The sequence below is a fragment of the Hyla sarda genome, chromosome 13 (genome assembly GCF_029499605.1).
Source record: "Hyla sarda isolate aHylSar1 chromosome 13, aHylSar1.hap1, whole genome shotgun sequence".
Taxonomy (NCBI): Eukaryota; Metazoa; Chordata; class Amphibia; order Anura; family Hylidae; genus Hyla; species Hyla sarda.
The window spans coordinates 9,039,049-9,060,329 of record NC_079201.1 but is presented as its reverse complement, the minus strand read 5'-3'; the positions used below and the strand labels follow the sequence as shown (position 1 = coordinate 9,060,329).

The 21,281-nt window shown below is 45.2% G+C and overlaps 1 protein-coding gene across 1 annotated transcript; it reads left to right on the top strand.

Annotated features, from left to right (window-relative positions):
- Nucleotides 1-7,134: 7,134 nt before the first annotated feature.
- ALYREF (Aly/REF export factor) lies at nucleotides 7,135-16,949 on the top strand. The gene is made up of 6 exons (XM_056549871.1): nucleotides 7,135-7,564; nucleotides 7,647-7,778; nucleotides 13,552-13,699; nucleotides 13,778-13,841; nucleotides 13,926-14,109; nucleotides 16,549-16,949. The coding sequence occupies exons 1-6, from the start codon at nucleotides 7,340-7,342 to the stop codon at nucleotides 16,561-16,563; spliced, it is 768 nt and encodes a 255-aa protein (XP_056405846.1). The 5' UTR covers nucleotides 7,135-7,339; the 3' UTR covers nucleotides 16,564-16,949.
- Nucleotides 16,950-21,281: the final 4,332 nt, after the last annotated feature.

Below are 21,281 nucleotides of genomic sequence, written 5' to 3'. Positions count from 1 at the left end.
TGTTTATTATCGTATTTATTATTTAATTAATTAATTAATTTAATTAATAATTTAGTTATTAATTTATATGTTTATTCATTTTATTATGTATGTGTTTATTATTGTATTAATTAATTAATAATTTATATATTCATTTATATGTTTATTCATTTTATTATGTATGTGTTCATTATTGTATTCATTATTTAAATAATTAATGTATTTATTTATTTAATTAGTAATTTATTTATGTATTCATTTATATGTTTACTCATTTTATTATGTATGTGTTTATTATTGTATTTATTATTTAAATCATTTTAATTAATTAATTTATTTAATTAATAATTTATTTATTCATTTATATGTATATTCATTTTATTATGTAAGTGTTTATTATTGTATTTACTATTTCATTTTTATGTTTATTCATTTTATTATGTATGTGTTTATTATCGTATTTATTATTTAATTAATTAATTAAATTAATAATTTATTTATTCATTTATATGTTCATTCATTTTATTATGTATGTGTTTATTATTGTATTAATTAATTAATTTAATTAATCATTTATTTATCCATTTATATGTTTATTCATTTTATTATGTATGTGTTCATTATTGTATTTATTATTTAAATAATTTATTTATTTATTTAATTAATTAATAATTTATTTATTTATTCATTTATATGTTTACTCATTTTATTATGTATGTGTTTATTATTGTATTTATTATTTAAATCATTTTAATTAATTAATTAATTTATTAATTTAATTAACAATTCATTTATTTATATGTTTATTCATTTTATTATGTAAGTGTTTATTATTGTATTTACTATATAATTAATTAATTAATTAATCATTTATTTATTTATTTTTATTATTTGTGTGTGTAATTAATGATGTATACGAAGAAAGGAAGATGTCCAGCAAGCGGAGTGGATGCAAACAGGAACTCTTCATTGGGTCACATCAGATACAAACAGCCTTAAAATCGCCTACGCATTTTGAATCTCACTGGATTCTTAGTCATGCCATGACTAAGAATACAGTGAGATTTGAAATGCGTTGGAGATTTTAAGGCTGTTTGTACTTGGTGTGATCCAATAAAGAGTTCCTGTTTGCATTCTCTCCGATTGCTGGACATCTTCCTTTCTTAGTTTGAATTTTCCTGGGGGCATGGAACGCTGCCGCTCCGTCCGTACACAGGTGTGAGAGCTGTGGATTGTGTAGCTGTTTGCACTTCTATTCATTTAATGATGTGTATTTTTATTTAATAATATATTTATTTATTCATTCATTCATTTTATTATTTTAATGTTTCTTTATCTATTGGTTTTATTTATTCATTCATTTATTTATGTGTTTATTTATTCATTAATTTTATTATATGTGTATATGTTTTTTAATGTATTTATTCATTCATTTATGTATTTCCTTATTTACTTAGTTATGTGTTTATTAATTCCTAAATTTATTTATTTATTAATGTATTTATTGTATTATTTATGTGTTTATTTATTATTGTATTTATTATTGAATTAAGTAATCTATTTATGCAATTCATTTTATTATTTGTGTGTGTATTTATTTATTTTTTTATTAAGTTTTTAAGTATTTATTAATTTATTTACGTATTTATGTATTTATTTATTCCTTTATTCACTTATTATTTTATTTATTTACTCTTTTATTCACTAACTCTTTTATTCATTTACTTATTTAGTTATTTATTTTGTTATGTGTTTTATCTATTTATTTTTAACCCAGAATTGATGAAGCTCTACACAACTGGTTGCCAAACTACAACCCCCCCCCCCCCCCCCCCCTCCAACCAATCCCCTCCAATCATGGTGATGGTTGTAGTTCGGCAACATTTGCAGAGCCACAAATTTGGGGAGTAGAGAGTTTAGGGCTGCAGTTACACAGGGTTTTTTGTCTTTGTTTCCATATAAAAAAAAGTAGCCAGCTACACTATTGTGTAAGGATACGTTAAAAGAGAAAGAAAACGCTGCGTAAACACAGCCTTGCGTGTCGTGTAATGGTACAGCACCACCAACTAGCCGTTAGGGAGACAACGTCTTATGCAGGCAATGCTTCCCAAAAGCAGTGTTTTCCAATCAGTGTGCCTCCAGCTGTTTTAAAACTACAACTCTGTAGTAAATCTTATTTATCACAGTATAAGATCTTATAGAATTGTACATCTTGACTTATCCATTGACTTTTAGTGACAACTTTCCTGTCTGGGTTGGTGCTGTATATTAGTAGTAGTCTTGCCTACACGTCCAGGTTGCCCCGATGTTATAGGGGTGATGGGCCGGAGGGGCGGTCAGTGCCAGTTGTTCACTCCTTTCTGAGAACTGGGAAAGATAAATAAACCATTAGTGTCCATCATCACCTCTGGAGATCAGGGTGGCCGCTCTCACCTGCTGCAGAACTTCAATCATGTCATCTGTAGCATTGTTCTGTCCAAGCTTTGCAGGCCTGTAATACCTCACAACTGGGGTATTACTGGGGTTTTGTGTCTGGCACTGCTATGGGGTTTTGTGTCTGGCACTGCTATGGGGTTTTGTGTTTGGCACTGCTATGGGGTTTTGTGTTTGGCAATGCTATAGGGTTTTGTGTCTGGCACTGCTATGGGGCTTTGTGTATGGCACTGCTATGGGGTTTTGTGTTTGGCACTGCTATAGGGTTTTGTGTTTGGCACTGCTATGGGGTTTTGTGTTTGGCACTGCTATAGGGTTTTGTGTTTGGCACTGCTATGGGGTTTTGTGTTTGGCACTGCTATAGGGTTTTTTTGTCTGGCACTGCTATGGGGTTTTGTGTTTGGCACTGCTATAGGGTTTTGTGTTTGGCACTGCTATGGGGTTTTGTGTTTGGCACTGCTATCCAGTTTTGTGTCTGGCGCTGCTATAGGGTTTTGTGTTTGGCACTGCTATGCATTTTTGTGTCTGGCACTGCTATGGGGTTTTGTGTTTGGCACTGCTATGGGGTTTTGTGTTTGGCACTGCTATGGGGTTTTGTGTCTAGCACTGCTATAGGGTTTTGTGTCTGGCACTGCTATGGGGTTTTGTGTCTGGCACTGCTATGGGGTTTTGTGTCTGGCACTGCTATAGGGTTTTGTGTCTGGCACTGCTATGGGGTTTTGTGTCTGGCACTGCTATGGGGTTTTGTGTCTGGCACTTTTGAGGGTTCTGTGTACCCACTTATTGAAGATACTGTATATGTATTTCTATATATATAGTTGGTCTAGTATTTGTGTTTATACTATATATGTATCTTTATAGTTGGTCTAGTATTTTATGTTTATACTGTATATGTATCTCTATATATAGTTGGTCTAGTATTTGTGTTTATACTGTATATGAATCTCTATGTATAGTTTATGATTATACTGTATATGTATCTCTATATATAGTTGGTCTAGTATTTATGTTTATACTGTATATGTATCTCTATAAATCGTTGTTCTTGTATTTAGGTTTATACTGTATACCCAGTGTATTATATTGGTAGAGAACTGTATGATCACATTTCTCCCATATTCACATCCCTGCCCTGGAGCACATTGGTAGTGAATAGGTCCCTGCCTGTCCTTATGTTGTCACCACATCTGACCCATTGACACGACACAATGACTTTCACTCTGACTCGTAGAGCTCAGTAGGGGGCGCTGAGACCTTCGGGGATTTTTGATATATGTAGTTTAGGAAAAGTTTAGAAAGCTCTCAAAACGGACACAATTTTTTAAAAGATAAAATGGACAAAATTGTGTGAAAACTACCATATGCCTAAGGCTGTATTCACACAACATCTGTGGCGTACGGCAACCGGATCCGAAGGGGAATTTCAAAACTGCCTCCAGAGCCATTTCCCTGCCAGACCCATGGACTGAAAAAAGCGCAATAGACCATGTATTTATCTTTTTATTTTATTTTTTATTTCTAACTGAAGTGCTGCCGCCCCCTCCAACACTGCCACACTAGGCACAGGCCCACAATGTCCAACGGCAAAAACAGGCCCACATTAGGCACAGGCCCACAATGCCTAACAGCAAAAACAGGCCCACAGTAGGCAAAGGCTCACAATGCCTAACAGCAAAAACAGGCCCACACTAGGCACAGGCCCACAATGCCTAACGGCAAAAACAGGCCCACACTAGGCACAGGCCCACAATGCCTAACGGCAAAAACAGGCCCACATTAGGCACAGGCCCACAATGCCTAATGGCAAAAACAGGCCCATACTAGGCACAGGCCCACAATGCCTAACGGCAAAAACAGGCCCACACTAGGCACAGGCCCACAATGCCTAACGGCAAAAACAGGCCCACATTAGGCACAGGCCCACAATGCCTAACGACAAAAACAGGCCCACATTAGGCACAGGCCCACAATGCCTAACGGCAAAAACAGGCCCACATTAGGCACAGGCCCACAATGCCTAACGGCAAAAACAGGCCCATACTAGGCACAGGCCCACAATGCCTAACGGCAAAAACAGGCCCACATTAGGCACAGGCCCACAATGCCTAACGACAAAAACAGGCCCACATTAGGCACAGGCCCACAATGCCTAACGGCAAAAACAGGCCCACATTAGGCACAGGCCCACAATGCCTAACAGCAAAAACAGGCCCACATTAGGCACACTGTATAAAAGAGAAAGACCAACGGGCGGCGCCTCGTGTATTACCCCAATATATATGCGTAAGAGGTGGGGGGAATAAGGGGATGATCCCACGGGGCTTATAGATGGCTGCTCACCTCAAGACGGTAGTAATAGGCATAGAACCCCAGCAACATGGGGTACCATCAATCCTAGAGACGCTGTCAAGCCAGTGGGTTGCAGGAATCGACCCAGGTCGTCCTGTAGAAATGTGAGAAGAGAGTGCGGCAAAAGGGTTCTTTTTGCTACACTCTCTTCTCACATTAGGCGCAGGCCCACAATGCCTAACGGCAAAAACAGGCCCACACTAGGCACAGGCCCACAATGCCTAATGGCAAAAACAGGCCCACACTAGGCACAGGCCCACAATGCCTAACGGCAAAAACAGGCCCACACTAGGCACAGGCCCACAATGCCTAATGACAAATACAGCCCCATTGGTCGGCATACATTTTTAGGGTCCGAATGTTTCGGGCCTACCTCCCATTTACTCTCCATTCGTTTATATGGGAAGAGTGTGTAGTGTGAATTCGAGAATGCCCGCCCAATACACAGACCATATGGACATAAGGGGGTCCTCACCTTCAGGACCCGTTCTATAACCCAGAGCCCAAGACCAGCTGCACACCATTAATCTCTGGAGGACTCTGAGTGTCCGTGTATTGAATGGCCGCCCAATAAGTATTAGATTACATTTTTCAGAACCCAAGGCTGGTTTAAAAGGGGCGAAGTATTATGGTGTCCCCTTCATAATCACATTGAGACCCCCGGCTGATGATAATGTGACGGCATGCTGTTGCAAAACTACCACTCCCAGCATGCCGGGACAGCCGTTGGCTGTCCCGGCATGCTGGGAGTTGTAGTTTTGCAACAGATAAGAGAGTCACAGTTTGGAGACCACTATACTAGTTTCAGGCCTTCGTTTTCAACATGGGGAGGCACAGGCCACGCTGGGCGGTTCAGTTGCTAAGGCAACCGTACCAGGCTCCGCAAAGTTCCGTGCACGAATCCCGTTCTCCTGTACGGAATGTCGTAAAGCGTGGTACCGTTACCTTGGCAATGGTGGCACCCAGCAAGGCCTGCGTCTCCCTACGCGGGACTGAAACGTCACCAGGTCAATTTTCCAATCCCCTTCTGGGAGGAAATCCTCCCTTCCGGGGAGCAATACCCTGTCTGTAACCCAATTAAAATATAACTTTTATTTATGTTACTTAAAAATTTAACTGTGGTTGTGAAACTTATATATATTTAAAATTATCAGGAAAGGCAGTGTTCCTTTTGTATATGCCCGCTTAGTGGTGCTATATTACTGGTGCAAGAGTTATCCAATTTCTCGCTGTGTGTGGTGAGTATGTTACTCTACTGACACACAGTAACTCTGCACTTATTGGACACTGTCTTCCTGTCTAAAATCTAGATGCTTTGCTAGAGCAAAGCATCTAGATTTTAGACAGGAAGACAGTGTCCAATAAGTGCAGAGTTACTGTGTGTCAGTAGAGTAACATACTCACCACACACAGCGAGAAATTGGATAACTCTTGCACCAGTAATATAGCACCACTAAGCGGGCATATACAAAAGGAACACTGCCTTTCCTGATAATTTTAAATATATATAAGTTTCACAACCACAGTTAAATTTTTAAGTAACATAAATAAAAGTTATATTTTAATTGGGTTACAGACAGGGTATTGCTCCCCGGAAGGGAGGATTTCCTCCCAGAAGGGGATTGGAAAATTGATTATTGAACCCATAACCCAATGGGACTACTGGTGTTGGATGAAACGTCACCAGGTGACTCCGCTATATGGAAATATTGCACACGGCCTTAACGGAGCCATGAATCGACTCTATTGAAACAAATGGCGTCTGCTGCTTTCCGTTACAGTGTACGCGATGAAGTGAATGGAGTCAAGTTGTAATACCGCACACAAAATAAGGACAGGGGTGGCGCTGTATTTTTGGGAAAAAATAAGGCTAGGTTCATAGGGGGAGATTTATCAAAACCTGTGGAGAGGCAAAGTTGACCAGTTGCCCATAGCAACCAATCAGATTGCTCATTTAATTTTTCACAGGCCTTGTTAAGAATGAAAGAAGCGATCTGATTGGTTGCTATGGGCAACTGGTCAATTTTTGCCTCTCCACAGGTTTTGATAAATCTCCCCCTATGAACCTAGCCTTATTTTTTCCCAAAAATACAGCGCCACCCCTGTCCTTATTTTGTGTGCGGTATTACAACTTGACTCCATTCACTTCATCGCGATTGAGCTGCAATACCACACACAACCTGAGGACAGGGGTGGCGCTGTTTCAGAAAGAAATCAGATTTGTATATGGTTAATTTTAGGGATGAGTAGTAGGAGTGTGTACTGGGTGTAACTTGTGCGTCTTTTATTCATTTTATGATGTACATTGTACAATGGAGGACGGTTGCGGTCACATGACCCACAGCATCACTGCTGATTGGCTGCAGGAATTCCCCAATGAGCAGCAAGGAGGGGGGAACGGAACAGCGTCTCTTCGTGACGTCGTCGGCAGCAGGAAGTGACGTTAGCGGTGGCGGGCTAGTGAAGGGGCGGAGCTATATAAGCGCGGCTCACCACAGCGGTTGTATTGTTACAGCGGAAGCCGCGCCCGGACACGTGATCTCGTAACACCGGAGGGGCCGCCACCGAATACACCATCATGGGGGACAAGATGGACATGTCCCTGGACGACATCATCAAGATGAACCGGAGCCAGCGGCCGGCGAGAGGGCGAGGAGGGAGAGGCGCCCGCGGTGGTGGCTTGTCCCGCGGCGGAGCAGTAGGCCGCATCGGCGGAGGTGGCGGTCGAGGAGGCGGAGGACCCCTGCGGACGAGGCCGATGCTGAACCGAGGCGGAAGGAACCGGCCCGCGCCGTACAGCAGGGTATGAGGAGGGGAGCCCGGCCTGAGGAGGAGGGGGCCCCGGTGTCCGGCCTCCGCTCATCCGTCTCTTCTGTCTCTTACAGCCCAAGCAGCTCCCGGATAAGTGGCAGCACGACCTGTTCGACAGCGGCTTCGGGGCCGGGGCGGGAGTGGAGACCGGGGGGAAGCTGCTCGTCTCCAACCTGGACTTCGGGGTCTCAGACGCGGATATTCAGGTACGTGCAGAACCGGAGGTCACCGCGGGGGGAGCTGTGTATAGTCATATGGAGGCCAGGAGGAGGGAAGGCCTGTGTACTGAGGGGGGGCCAGGAGGAGGGAAGGCCTGTGTACTGAGGGGAGGCCAGGAGGAGGGAAGGCCTGTGTACTGGGGGGGGGGGGGGGGACAGGAGGAGGGAAGGCCTGTGTACTGGGGGGGGGGGGGACAGGAGGAGGGAAGGCCTGTGTACTGGGGGGGGGGGGACAGGAGGAGGGAAGGCCTGTGTACTGGGGGGGGGGGGACAGGAGGAGGGAAGGCCTGTGTACTGGGGGGACAGGAGGGAAGGCCTGTGTACTGTGAGGGGGGGGAGCTGTGTAGGGTTATAAGGGGGGGGGGAGCTGTGTAGGGTTATAAGGGGGGGGGGGAGCTGTGTAGGGTTATAAGGGGGGGGGGGGGGAGCTGTGTAGGGTTATAAGGGGGGGGAGCTGTGTAGGATTATAAGGGGGGGGAGCTGTGTAGGGTTATAAGGGGGGGGAGCTGTGTAGGGTTATAAGGGGGGGGAGCTGTGTAGGGTTATAAGGGGGGGGGAGCTGTGTAGGGTTATAAGGGGGGGGAGCTGTGTAGGGTTATAAGGGGGGGGAGCTGTGTAGGGTTATAAGGGGGGGGGAGCTGTGTAGGGTTATGAGGGGGGGGAGCTGTGTAGGGTTATGAGGGGGGGGAGCTGTGTAGGGTTATAATGAGGGGGGGAGCTGTGTAGGGTTATAAGGAGGGGGGGGGAGCTGTGTAGGGTTATAAGGAGGGGGGGGGAGCTGTGTAGGGTTATAAGGAGGGGGGGGGAGCTGTGTAGGGTTATAAGGAGGGGGGGGGAGCTGTGTAGGGTTATAAGGAGGGGGGGGGAGCTGTGTAGGGTTATAAGGAGGGGGGGGAGCTGTGTAGGGTTATAAGGAGGGGGGGGAGCTGTGTAGGGTTATAATGAGGGGGGGAGCTGTGTAGGGTTATAATGAGGGGGGGGAGCTGTGTAGGGTTATAATGAGGGGGGGGAGCTGTGTAGGGTTATAATGAGGGGGGGGAGCTGTGTAGGGTTATAATGAGGGGGGGGAGCTGTGTAGGGTTATAAGGAGGGGGGGGAGCTGTGTAGGGTTATAAGGAGGGGGGGGGGGAGCTGTGTAGGGTTATAAGGAGGGGGGGGGGGGAGCTGTGTAGGGTTATAAGGAGGGGGGGGGGGGAGCTGTGTAGGGTTATAAGGAGGGGGGGGGGGAGCTGTGTAGGGTTATAAGGAGGGGGGGGGGAGCTGTGTAGGGTTATAAGGAGGGGGGGGGGAGCTGTGTAGGGTTATAAGGAGGGGGGGGGGGGAGCTGTGTAGGGTTATAAGGAGGGGGGGGGAGCTGTGTAGGGTTATAAGGAGGGGACAGGAGGGTCACACAAGAGGTGGTGGAGGGTGTATAGTCCGGGGACAGGTGTTGTGGATTGTATCATAAGCCCTTTAGGGTTATTTACACCTGATCAGCAGATATTAAAGGGGTACTCCGGTGCTTAGACATCTTATCCGCGCCGCTGGGGACCCCTGTGATCTTGCACGCAGCACCCCGTTTGTAATCAGTCCCCGGAGCGTGTTCACTCGGGTCTGATTACGGGTGATCACAGGGCGGGCGGTGATGTCACGCCTCTGCCCCGTGTGATGTCATGCTCCGCCCCTCAATGTAAGCCTATGGGAGGGGGCGTGATAGCTATCACTATCCTTTGGATAGGGAATAAGATGTCTTAGCACCGGAGTACCCCTTAAAGCAGTGATCAGTATAATAAATGTTTTGGTAACTGTCTACACTGTAGGAATCTCCTGTAAACACGTTCTGTACGGACTCGTTCACACTCCCATATTTGTCATCTTTATGTATTGATAAGACAATAATTTACCTATAGGAACATATTGATCCATATTGGACAAACACTTCAGCCCTAAACCAAAGTGTTCAAAGTAAAGAACTTGTTCTGCTTGTGCTCAGGTCACATGACCGTAAGGTTTTCTATTTAAACCTGTATTTCTGCCTCGTCACAAACCAGCAAAAGTACAGGGGGGTTTCCTCACCTCTGATTGGGCGCTGTGTACGTCACCAAAGCACAGTCCACCAATGGGACATTCAGTCATGGCGGTAAATGTTGTCCCCCCTGAAATCTTTCTATAAAATGAAGTATTTCTCACAGAAAAGGATTGCAGTAACACAGGTTTTGCTATACACATGTTTATTCCCTTTGTGTGTATTGGAACTAAACCAAAAAAGGAGAAAAAAAAGCAAATTGGACATAATGTCACCAAACTCCAAAAATGGTCTGGACAATATTATTGGCACCTTAACAATATTTGGTTACACACCCTTTGGGAAAAATAACTGAAATCAGTCACTTCCTATAAGCATCAATAAGCTTCTTACACCTCTCAGCCGGAATGTTGGACCACTCTTCCTTTGCGCCTTTTCCCAACAGTAATTATAAGATCTCTCCACAGGTGATCAATGGGATTTAGATCTGGACTCATTGCTGACACTTCAGAACTCTCCAGCGCTTTGTTGTCATCCATTTCTGGAGGCTTTTTGATGTATGTTTGGGGTCATTGTCCTGCTGGAAGACCCAAGATCTCAGACACAAACCCAGCTTTCTGACACTGGGCTGTACAGTGCGACCCAAAATCCATTGGTAATCCTCAGATTGCAGGGGTGCCAACACTTATGGTCATGACTGTATATTCATGTAAATAATTAATATAATAAACCCTTTAAGGACTCAGGGTTTTTCCGTTTTTGCATCAGTCATTTTACATAAAAATCTACGTTGAAATGGAAAAAAAATAATTGTGCGTCAAAATTGAAGAACACCATTTAGTAACTTTTGGGGGCTTCCGTTTGTACGCAGTAGATTTTTCGGTAACAATGACACCTTATCTTCTGTAGGTCCATACGGTTAAAATGATCCCCCTACTTATATAGGTTTGATTATGTCATATTTCTGGAAAAAATCATAACTACATGCAGGAAAATGTATACATACATATTCTGACCACTAACTTTTTTTTTTTCTTTTACCAGTATCGGGGCTCATTTTTTGCGCTGTGATCTGAAGTTTTTAGCGCTACCATTTTTTGTATTGATCAGTTTTTGATCGCTTTTTATTCATTTTTTTCATGATATATAAAGTGACCAAAAATGTTTTGGACTTTGGAATTTTTTTTACGCGTACGCCATTGACCATGCGGTTTAATTATTGATATATTTTTATAGTTCGGACATTTACGCACGCGGCGATACCACATATGTTTATATTTTTTTAAATTTTATAATTTTTTATGGGAAAAGATGATTATTTGGACTTTTATTAGGGAAAAGGTTAAATCACATTTATTAACTTTTTATTTTTTTGGGCAATGTTATAGCTCTCATAGGGGGCTAGAACGTTGCACACACTGATCTTCTACATTGTTCAATGCAAAGCCATAGCTTTGCATTGATCAGTATTAATGGCGGTCGATTGCTCAAGCCTGGATCTCAGGCTTGGAGCAATCAATCGCCGAAGGAAAGAGGACCTCCGCTCACGTCCCAGCTGATCGGGACACCGTATTTTCCCTGCGGTGGTCCCGATCAGCCCCACGGTGCAGCTGGGCAGCTTTCACTTTCGTTTTAAACGCTGCGTCTAAAGGGTTAATAGCACTCGGCACCGCGATTGCGCCCGCACGCTACTAGCCCCGGGTCCTGGCTTCAGATACATGCCGGCACCGACCCTATACGACGCGGGGTCACCGCGTGACCCAGCGGGAGCCCGTTTAAGTAGGGCTGGGTCGTAAACCGGTTCATACCGAATACCGACATTTTTGTGCTGCACGATATGAATTTTAACCCATACTGCAATACCGGTTGGGCCCCTCGTGAATGAATGAGCCCAGCGCTGCGCTGTCCCCAAATCGGGGAACTAATATGTGGCCCACAAGCGCTGTTCTTACCCCAATTATCAGCCCAGCGCTGTCCCCATCGGGGTAAATACTGATGTCTCCCACATGCGCTGCCCTCCTCATCCTCATGTATGTTGTGGCTGCCGGCGCTGATACTCTATACCAGTGGTCTTCAACCTGCCGACCTCCAGATGTTGCAAAACTACAACTCTCAGCATGCCTGGACAGCCATTGGCTGTCCGGGCATGCTGAGAGTTGTAGTTTTGCAACATCTGGAGGTCGGCGGGTTGAAGACCACTGCTCTATACTGTGTGCTATCCCAATGCCCGGGCTGCAAAAAATAAACAAACTTTAACTCTCCTCCCGTTGGGCCGGTACCGACTTCATCTGCTTCCTAGTGAATGGAACGTCGGACAGCTGTCAGCCTATCACCGGCCGCAGCGACGTTCCGCCTCGGCCGCTGATAGGCTGAGCCCACTGTCTGAAGCCACCCAGAGCTTATCAGCGACCGAGGCGGAACATCGCTGCGGCCGGTGATGGGCTGACAGCTGTCCGACGTTCCTGTCCCCAGCGTAAGGCCGACGTCGGAACATGCGTTAGTTTATTTTGTTTACCTTGTCTGCGGCGGTGGCAACAAACAGCACAAGGAGGGCAGCGGGTGACATGTGAGTATTTACCCCGATGGGGCGGGGGGGGGGGGCAGAATAGCGCAGCGCTGGGCTGATAATTAATTTGGGGGGGGGGGAGGGGAGGAAATAGTGTGGAACCGCCGAAAGTTGCAAAAATACCGTGATACAGATTTGGTCATACCGCCCAGCCCTACCGCTAAGGATGTAAATATAGAAGTCATTGGTAGTTAAGGGGTTAAATATCTTTTGAGAATTTTTTTAAACCCAATCTAAAATAAAAATCTGTGTTCTATATATTTAAGTTTATATAAAATTAAAAAAAATATATAATTTAAAATATATTTATATTAATCATAATTTAATATAGATTTTAATTTGATATAAATGTAACTAGTAGGCTTGGCTTAGGGTCACACTGGGTTTATGCCGCATTATGCTTCCCGATCTTGGTACATTGGATCCCTGTGACACGTCACATGCTGCATAACCTATAGCAGAATAGTGATTAATGAACTTAATTAATTATTGTTATACGGTGGTGTGAATGAGGCCCTACATTGGGCTTGTGCAGTTTACTGTTGGCTCTTTCCTCTGGACCCTGGTGTTGGTGTACACCAGTGGTCTCTAAGCTGTGGACCTCCAGATGTTGCAAAACTACAAATCCCAGCATGCCCGGACAGCCTTCGGCTGTCCGGGCATGCTGGGAGTTGTAGTTTTGCCATGTTTGGAAACCACTGCATTAGCATTATTTTAGGTTGAAGGTTCCACTAAATATCCTTCTTTGTCCCCTGGGTTTCCGGTGTCTGGATCTTAAAGGGGTTACCAAGGAAAACTTTTTTTATATCTCAACTGGCTCCAGAAAGTTAAACAGATTCGTGAATTACTTCTATTAAAAAAATCTTAATCCTTTCAGTACTTATGAGCTTCTGAAGTTGAGTTGTTCTTTTCTGTCTAAGTGCTCTCTGACACCTGTCTCGGGAAATGCCCAGTTTAGAAGTAAATCCCCATAGCAAACCTCTTCTAAACTGGGCGGTTCCCGAGACAGGTGTTATCAGAGAGCACTTAGATAGAAAAGAACAACCTTAACTTCAGAAGCTCATAAGTACCGAAAGGATTAAGATTTTCTAATAGAAGTAATTTACAAATCTGTAACTTTCTGGAGCCAGTTGATATATAAACATTTTTTTTCTCTGGAATACCCCTTTAATCTGTTTGTCGTCTTGCAGGAGCTCTTTGCGGAGTTTGGCACTTTGAAGAAGGCGGCGGTACACTACGACAGGTCGGGCAGGAGTTTAGGCACAGCTGACGTCCACTTCGAGAGGAAAGCAGACGCGTTGAAGGCGATGAAACAGTACAATGGCGTACCGCTAGATGGTAAGACCCGGCCCTTCTCCCCCGCAGCCTCCATGTCGGGGTCAATGAGCAGCGTATTGATCTGTCTGTATCCTATAGGTCGGCCCATGAACATACAGCTGGTCACATCACAGATAGAAGCACAGAGAAGACCTGTAACGAGGTGAGTGGGCACTTGAGTGGTCTCTCAGGGGTCAGGTGTAGAGTAACACCTCCTTATAATAACCTGTATCTTCTTCTCTTGCAGCCCGACCAGGGGTGGAATGATAAGACCACGAGGAGGGGGACCAATAGGTTTCGGCGCTGGGGGAGGAAACAGAAGAGGCGGCAGGGGAGGGAATCGGGGTCGTGGACGGGGAGCGGCGCGAAACACAAAGCAACAGTTATCAGCAGAAGAACTGGATGCACAGCTGGACGCCTACAATGCCCGGGTGAGTATTGCGATTAGTTGTGTATATGGTCGGTTTGGCAACTTTACTACTACAGCTCAAAGAACAGTCGCTGCCGGTCAGGGGGGGGTGTTTGCTGCCGGTCAGGGGGGGGGGGGGTGTTTGCTGCCGGTCAGGGGGTGGTCAGTTGGGCGGTCAGTTGGGCTTGAAGTGGTTATCCAGTGTTTTAATACAGTATAATGCAGGTCTCATAGATGTGGGGTAGAGTCCTCTGGGACAGGGTTTGTCACGTGTGGTCCAGTGTTTGTCACGTGTGGTCCTCAACATCCCCCCCCCCCCCCCATCATTCTTGATTTACCCTGCTCCAGGGTCACACTTGGGGTTTTATTTTATACTTTACCAGGTCAGGAAAATCATTGCTCAATTCCTGATAGGAGCCCTCCTGATCATTTGATAGTGGGGAATCTATGAAGTGTGAGGCCATGTATAAGATTTCTTATGTGGGTGGAGGAGAAGTGTCTGAGCACGGGTGGTCCGAAAGCTTGGACCCAGGGACTGTAATCTCCTGTACGGGCCGCGGCTCTCCTGTGCACGTGATGTGCCAACAGCGCCTTGACTCCACATCCTACACTCCCTCTCCATGTGTCTCTATGGGAGAGGCAGAGATGCAGCGTTCACTCATCTCCCATAGAGCTGTATGGAGGGGCACAACCTCAGACATGTGCATTATGCCTGGTACGGAAGATAGTGGGGGTCCCAGTGGTCTGACCCCCCCCCCCCCCCCCCGTGATCACACTTATCTCCTATCTAGGGGTCCAGTGTCTGCAGGATAGTGGATGTGACTGCAGTACTCTGAGGGGGTTTCTCTTCTCCTTGGTGGGGGGGGGGGGGGGGGGGGGAATTGTTAAAGCCCAATAAACAATCTGCAAATAGTAAAAAATGGTTCTAGCCATTGTAATTTACGTCCCCCCTATCTTCCAGCTTCCAAGATAAATGCTTGATGTGGTGGCTGTTTTTCCCAACCAGGGTGCCTCCAGCTGTTGCAAAACCAACTCCCAGCATGCCCGGACAGCATGCCCGGGCATGCTGGGAGTTGTAGTTTTGCAACAGCTGGAGGCACCCTGGTTGGGAAAAACTGCCTTAGATAACCCCTTAACTTATGCACAATTGATTCCAGTGAAGGAAATGGTCTGATTGCCTTTTACTATAATTTTAGAATATATCCCTCAGAAAACCGCCCCTCTTGGGGTTTATTTCACATGAGGTATTGGCCCCCCACATTGCCCCAGTTCCATCCCCCACTGTACTGCAGGGTCACCGGCTGCTTTGTCTGTGGATCAGAAGTCTCTTTAAGTCGTAGTTGTCACAAAGCGAATCTCCCTGCGGCTGGTTGTACTGAGGACAGGCACCAGTGCAGTATTTGGGGGGACACCCTGCTAATACTGGACACCCCCCTCATTTATTACAGTAGAAATCCCTGCAATGTACAGTCCTAGTAAGGAGTCATGTTTCCCAAACCAGGTTGTGTCCAGCTGCTGTATACAACTCTCAGCGTGTCCCAACAGCTGAAGGCTCCTCAGTCACTAATGGTTGTCATGGTCCTTACTTCTATGTGCTGTCTTAAGAGACTTAAAGGACAACTGCAGCGGCATTACACTTATCCCCTATCCACAGGATAGAGGATAAGTGTTTGATCACGGGGGGGTCCGACCGCTGGGACCCCCTATCTCCCATGGTGAGCGCTAAGGCGCGTAGCATCGACCTAGAGGTTGACGGTGACTCCCTGTCTCCTCCCCATCCCCATACAGTTCTATGGGGGATGCGGGGAGGCACGAATGCTGCCTCCCTGCCTCTCCCATAGAGATGTATGAAGGAGGCGTGTCGGCCGCAGCATCATTCTGGGGCTGGCACACCCCCTGCACAGGTCAACCGTGGCCCCGTACAGGAGATCGCATGGGGCCCCAGCGTTCGGACCCCCCGCAATCAAACACTGCAGATGTCCTTTAAAGGGCTATACCAATCTGGTCAATGGGCTCAGGCCTGTGTGACACTTCTTGATTTTTGACAATGGGGTCTCCACTTTCTACATTGTGTCACCAGAGGAGAATACTGTCGGCAGCTCCATAGAGTAAATGTGAAGTCTGTGCTGATGCTGTTCAGTCTAGTTCCCCGACTTTATACTGAACAGCGTCAGCACAGGTGCCCTTCTTTCCTATTCACTCTATGGAGATGCCGAGACCAAGCATATACCCTATTATGGGGAGAAGTTTTAGGTTCTGAAATACCCCTTAGTCACATGACTGACTTAAACACAACTTCATTCTCCTGGGTCTATCGTACTGCTGTGAAGTCTCGGGTGCCCCCCTCTCCCGGGCAGCATTTATTTTGTTGCCGCAGCTGTTCCTTGTAGTACTTTGTGGGCAGCTGACGCCCTGCCAGCTGTTCATTCTTGTCCCTAATCCTGTCTCTTCTCCTCCACAGATGGACACCAGCTAATCCCTCCCGTCCCCCGTGCTGCAGTCCTGGGCTGTGGAAGTTTCTACAAACCGGAATCTTTTTTTTATTTTTATTTTGCTTTTATTTCTGATAGGTTTTTAAACTTCTGTAAACTTCATTTTTTTTTTTTTTTTTTTTTTTTAAATTCGGCAGACCTCTATATAATTTTTTTTTTTGTAAGAATTTTTTTGGGACAAGTTTTATTGGTTGTCATGAGCAGCTGATCTTTAACTTCTAAATAAAAAATACAAGTGTTTTTTGGTATATTTGTTCCTGTTCTTGGTTGGACACTGCACATCCTGTGCCCTTGAGGCTGGACAGTTTTTTGGGGGAGGGGGTTTAGGGGGTACACCATCCCAATGTAACATGCTCTTTTTATTGAAAGTATCTCTCTGCCAAGTGGCACTTAGAGTATTGTAACTATTAAATCCATTTTTGGTTCTGTCAATGGGTTTTGTCTTTTCGTTTTGTTTCATTCAGGTTTTTTTTTGTTGTGTTTAATGTTTAGTCATGTATGACATCCTGGGACAGTGTTTCCCCAGCCAGGGTGCCTCCAGCTGTTGCAAAACTACAACTCCCAGCATGCCCGGACAGCCGTTGGCTGTCCGGGCATGCTGGGAGTTGTAGTCTTGCAACAGCTGGAGGCATCCTGGCTGGGGAAACTGTCCTAGTAGGACAGGACCCAAAAGCAAAAATACAATCGCTACCAGAACATTGTCATTTTGTAGCCTTTGACAGGGATCAGGAGTAGAGATGAGCGAACTTACAGTAAATTCAATTTGTCACGAACTTCTCGGCTCGGCAGTTGATGACTTTTCCTGCATAAATTAGTTCAGCTTTCATGTGCTCCGGTGGGCTGGAAAAGGTGGATACAGTCCTAGGAGACTTTCCTATGACTGTATCCACCTTTTGCAGCCCACCGGAGCACCGGAAAGCTGAACTAATTTATGCAGGAAAAGTCATCAACTGCCGAGCCGAGAAGTTTGTGACGAATCGAATTTACTGTAAGTTCGCTCATCTCATCAGGATGTGGATTTGCCTTATGTCCCATACAAGTCTACAGGAAAGTAACAGATTTGTAAATTACGTCTATGTAAAAAAAATCTTAATCCTTCCAGTACTTATCAGCTGCTGTATGCTCCACAGGCAGTTGTGTATTTCTTTCCAGTCTGACCACAGTGCTCTCTGGGAGCAAATTCCCATACCAAACCTCTCCAGCTTTGAACAGTTCCTGACATGGACAGAGGTGTCAGCAGAGAGCACTGTGGTAAGGCTCGGAAGAACTACACAACTTCCTGTGAAGCGTACAGCAGCTAAGTACTGGAAGGATTAAGATTTTTATATAGAAGTAATTTTAACTTGGCACCAGTTAATTTGAGAAATATTTCACCGAAGTGCCCCTTTAATTTAGTCAGAATGTGACTAGCCCCTGTATTGGGGTGCGGTTAGTCCATTGCATACACGTGTGCCAAAAGTGAATGGAAAAACAAATGGCATACAGCAGCGCCTGCTCATGTGTTCCGAATGCTGGTGCTGGGAGCTTGTGATGCCATAGCCCCACCCCCTCATGACATCACACTCCGCCCCCTCAATGTAAAGCTATGGGAGGCGGTTGTGACTACCATCCTCCCATAGACATGCATTGAGAGGGCGGGGTGTGATGTCATGAGGGGGAGGGGCTATGGCATCACGGCGCTGGCTCCAGTGTTCAGAACTGTTTGTTCCAAATGCTGAGCAGCGGAGTACCCCTTTAACTGGTTGCCGACAGAGGACGAAGCTAAATTGTGACGGCATGTAAACATGTGACATGAGTGATGGTCACAGACATCGCCCACAGGACACTCCCTGTGGCTGGCCCTGCCCCCAACTGCTGTGATTGGTCACTCAATCCAGACTGACCAATCACAGCAAAGGCAGTTGAAGAAAAAAAATTGCCTTTCAGAGCTCCAATCTCCTGTGCAGTGAGATCAGAGCTGTGTACAATATAACATCACATGTCCCCTACACAGGATCAGTAAAGGGTAACAGGCAGGGTTTTGGAGTCTTTGGGGACATCAGTTGTCTTTGTCGGCTGATTGTCACTAGAGATGAGCGAACTTACAGTAAATTTGATTTCTCACAAACTTCTCGGCTCGGCAGTTGATGACTTTTCCTGCATAAATTAGTTCAGCTTTCCGGTGCTCCCGTGGGCTGGAAAAGGTGGATACAGTCCTAGGAAAGAGTCCCCTAGGACTGTATCCACCTTTTCCAGCCCACGGGAGCACCTGAAAGCTGAACTAATTTATGCAGGAAAAGTAATCAACTGCCGAGCCGAGAAGTTTGTGACGAATCGAATTTACTGTAAGTTCACTCATCTGTAGTTACAATGTTTCAGTCTGAAGCTCATCTCTAATTGCCACCATGCAGTGATTTCTGCAAACTGTGAGCATAAGGAATGTTGCTAAACTACAACTCCCAGCATGCCCCGCTTGCTGTTGGCTGTTTGGACATGCTGGTTTTTGTAGTTTTGCCACATCTGGAGGACCACTGTTTGGAGGCCACTGGAGACTCAAGGTGCTGCGCAGAAAGTGTAACTTAGACCGGTGGTCTCAGATGTTGGCTGTCGGCATGCTGGGATTTGTGGTTTTGTAACATCAGAGACCACTGGTCTAAGTGACACTTACTTTGTGCAGCAACTTGTACAGTTGTGGGGGTCTAAGTCAGTGGTCTGCATACTGCGGCCCTCCAGATGTTTTGGGGCTGATTGTGGTCTGTGCCACCAGCGCCTGTTTTGTGTGGCTGGACCATACCCCATGTGCAGATTGCTGATCAGTGATTTATTCGTGATCAGCACTTTTTTAGGGTGTTTGTAGTCTAAGCGCACAGAACAGTCACTGGTGGCACAGACCGCAAATGCCCACAAAAAGTGCAAAAAACATCACCAAAAAGTGCTGATCAGTAAAGCTGGGTTCACATCACGTTTCGTTCCATACGGGAGCATATACGGCAGGGGGAGCTGAAAACTTGCGCCCCCGTATGTAATTCATTTCAATGAGCCGACCGGAGTGAAACGCTGACTCAGTTTGGCTCATTTTTGCCCTGTATGAGGTTTTCCACCGGTCCTAAAATCTTAGTCTACCACTATTTTAGGTGTGGTGGGAAAACCGCATATGGGGCAAAAATGAGCCGAACTGAGTCAGCGTTTCACTCCGGTCGACTCTTTGAAGTGAATTACATACGGGAGCGCAAGTTTTCAGCTCCCCCTGCCGTATGTGGTCCCGTATGGGACAAAACGTGATGTGAACCCAGCCTAATAAAGCACTGATCAGCAATCGGGTCAGTTATCTCCAGCCACACAGCGCAAAAGTCTCTGGTGGCATTGACTGCAAACTCCCCCCAAAAAGGTGCAAACAAACCTACAGCATAGGTCGCCCTCAGGTCTGGAAGATAAGGTCCATTAGGAACATTCCTCATGACCTTTTAAAGGGGCACTCCAGTGGAGGAAAAAAATCAAATCAACTGGTGGCAGAAAGTTAAACAGACTTGCAAATTACTTCTATTAAAAAAAACTTTAAAAAAATCTTTATGCTTCCAGAACTTATCAGCTGCTGTATGCTCAACAGGAAGTTGTGTAGTTTGTTCCAGTCTGACTGCAGTGCGCTCTTCTGACAATAAAAATATAAACGTGTTATCGCTGCGTGCATAAATGTCTGAAGTATGAAAATATATTAATTAAACTGGTCAATGGTGTATAGTCAATAATAGCAAATTTTCTGTCACTTTTATATGATAAGTGGAATAAAAAGCAATAGTCCAATCAATACAAAAATAGTACCAATAAAAACTTCAGATCATGATGCAAAAAAGCCCTCATATCGCTCCATAGACAGAAAAAGTTATAGGGGTCAGAAAATGACAATTTTAAACGTATACATTTTCATGCATGTAGTTATGATTTTTTTTTTTTCCCAGAAGTACGACAAAATGAAACCAAAATCAAAATTTCGTAAATTTTGGGGGCTTACGTTTTTTTGTGAAAATGACACCTTATCTTCTGTAGGTCCATACGATTAAAATGATATCCTACTTATATAGGTTTTATTTTGTCGTACTTCTACGTACTTTACGTGCGGTTTAATTAACTTTATAGTTTGGACATTTACGCACGCGGCTACCACATGTTTATATTTATTTTTACTTATTTTCTTTTTTTTATGGGAAAAGGGGGTGATTCTGACTTTTATTAGGGAAATGGGTTAAATCATAACTTTTTTCCCCGCAATGTTTTAGCCTCTGTAGGGGACTATAACATGCATTACAATGATTGCCAGCACTGATCAATGACATGCCATAGCATAGCATTGATCAGTGTTATCGTTGATCCACTGCTCCTGCCTGGATCTCAGGCGTGGAGCAGTCAACTGACAATGAGGAGGCAGGTAGGGACCCTCCTAATGTCCGTACAGCTGATCGGCCCAACTGAGCTGCCGGGAATGTCTTTAAAAAAAAAAAAAAAAAATTTAGATGGGGCCAGCAATCAACTTTGATCGCCGCTTCTGAAGGGTTAGTACTGGGCATCACCACGATCGGTGATGTCCGGTATTAGCCGCAGGTCCTTTCCGTTGATAGCCGTCGGGACCGGTGGAGGACGTAAATATACTTCTTGTGTTAATAGAAGTAATTTAGAAATCTGTATAACTTTCTGTAGCCAGTTGAGTTATGGTTCTTTGGGATTGAAT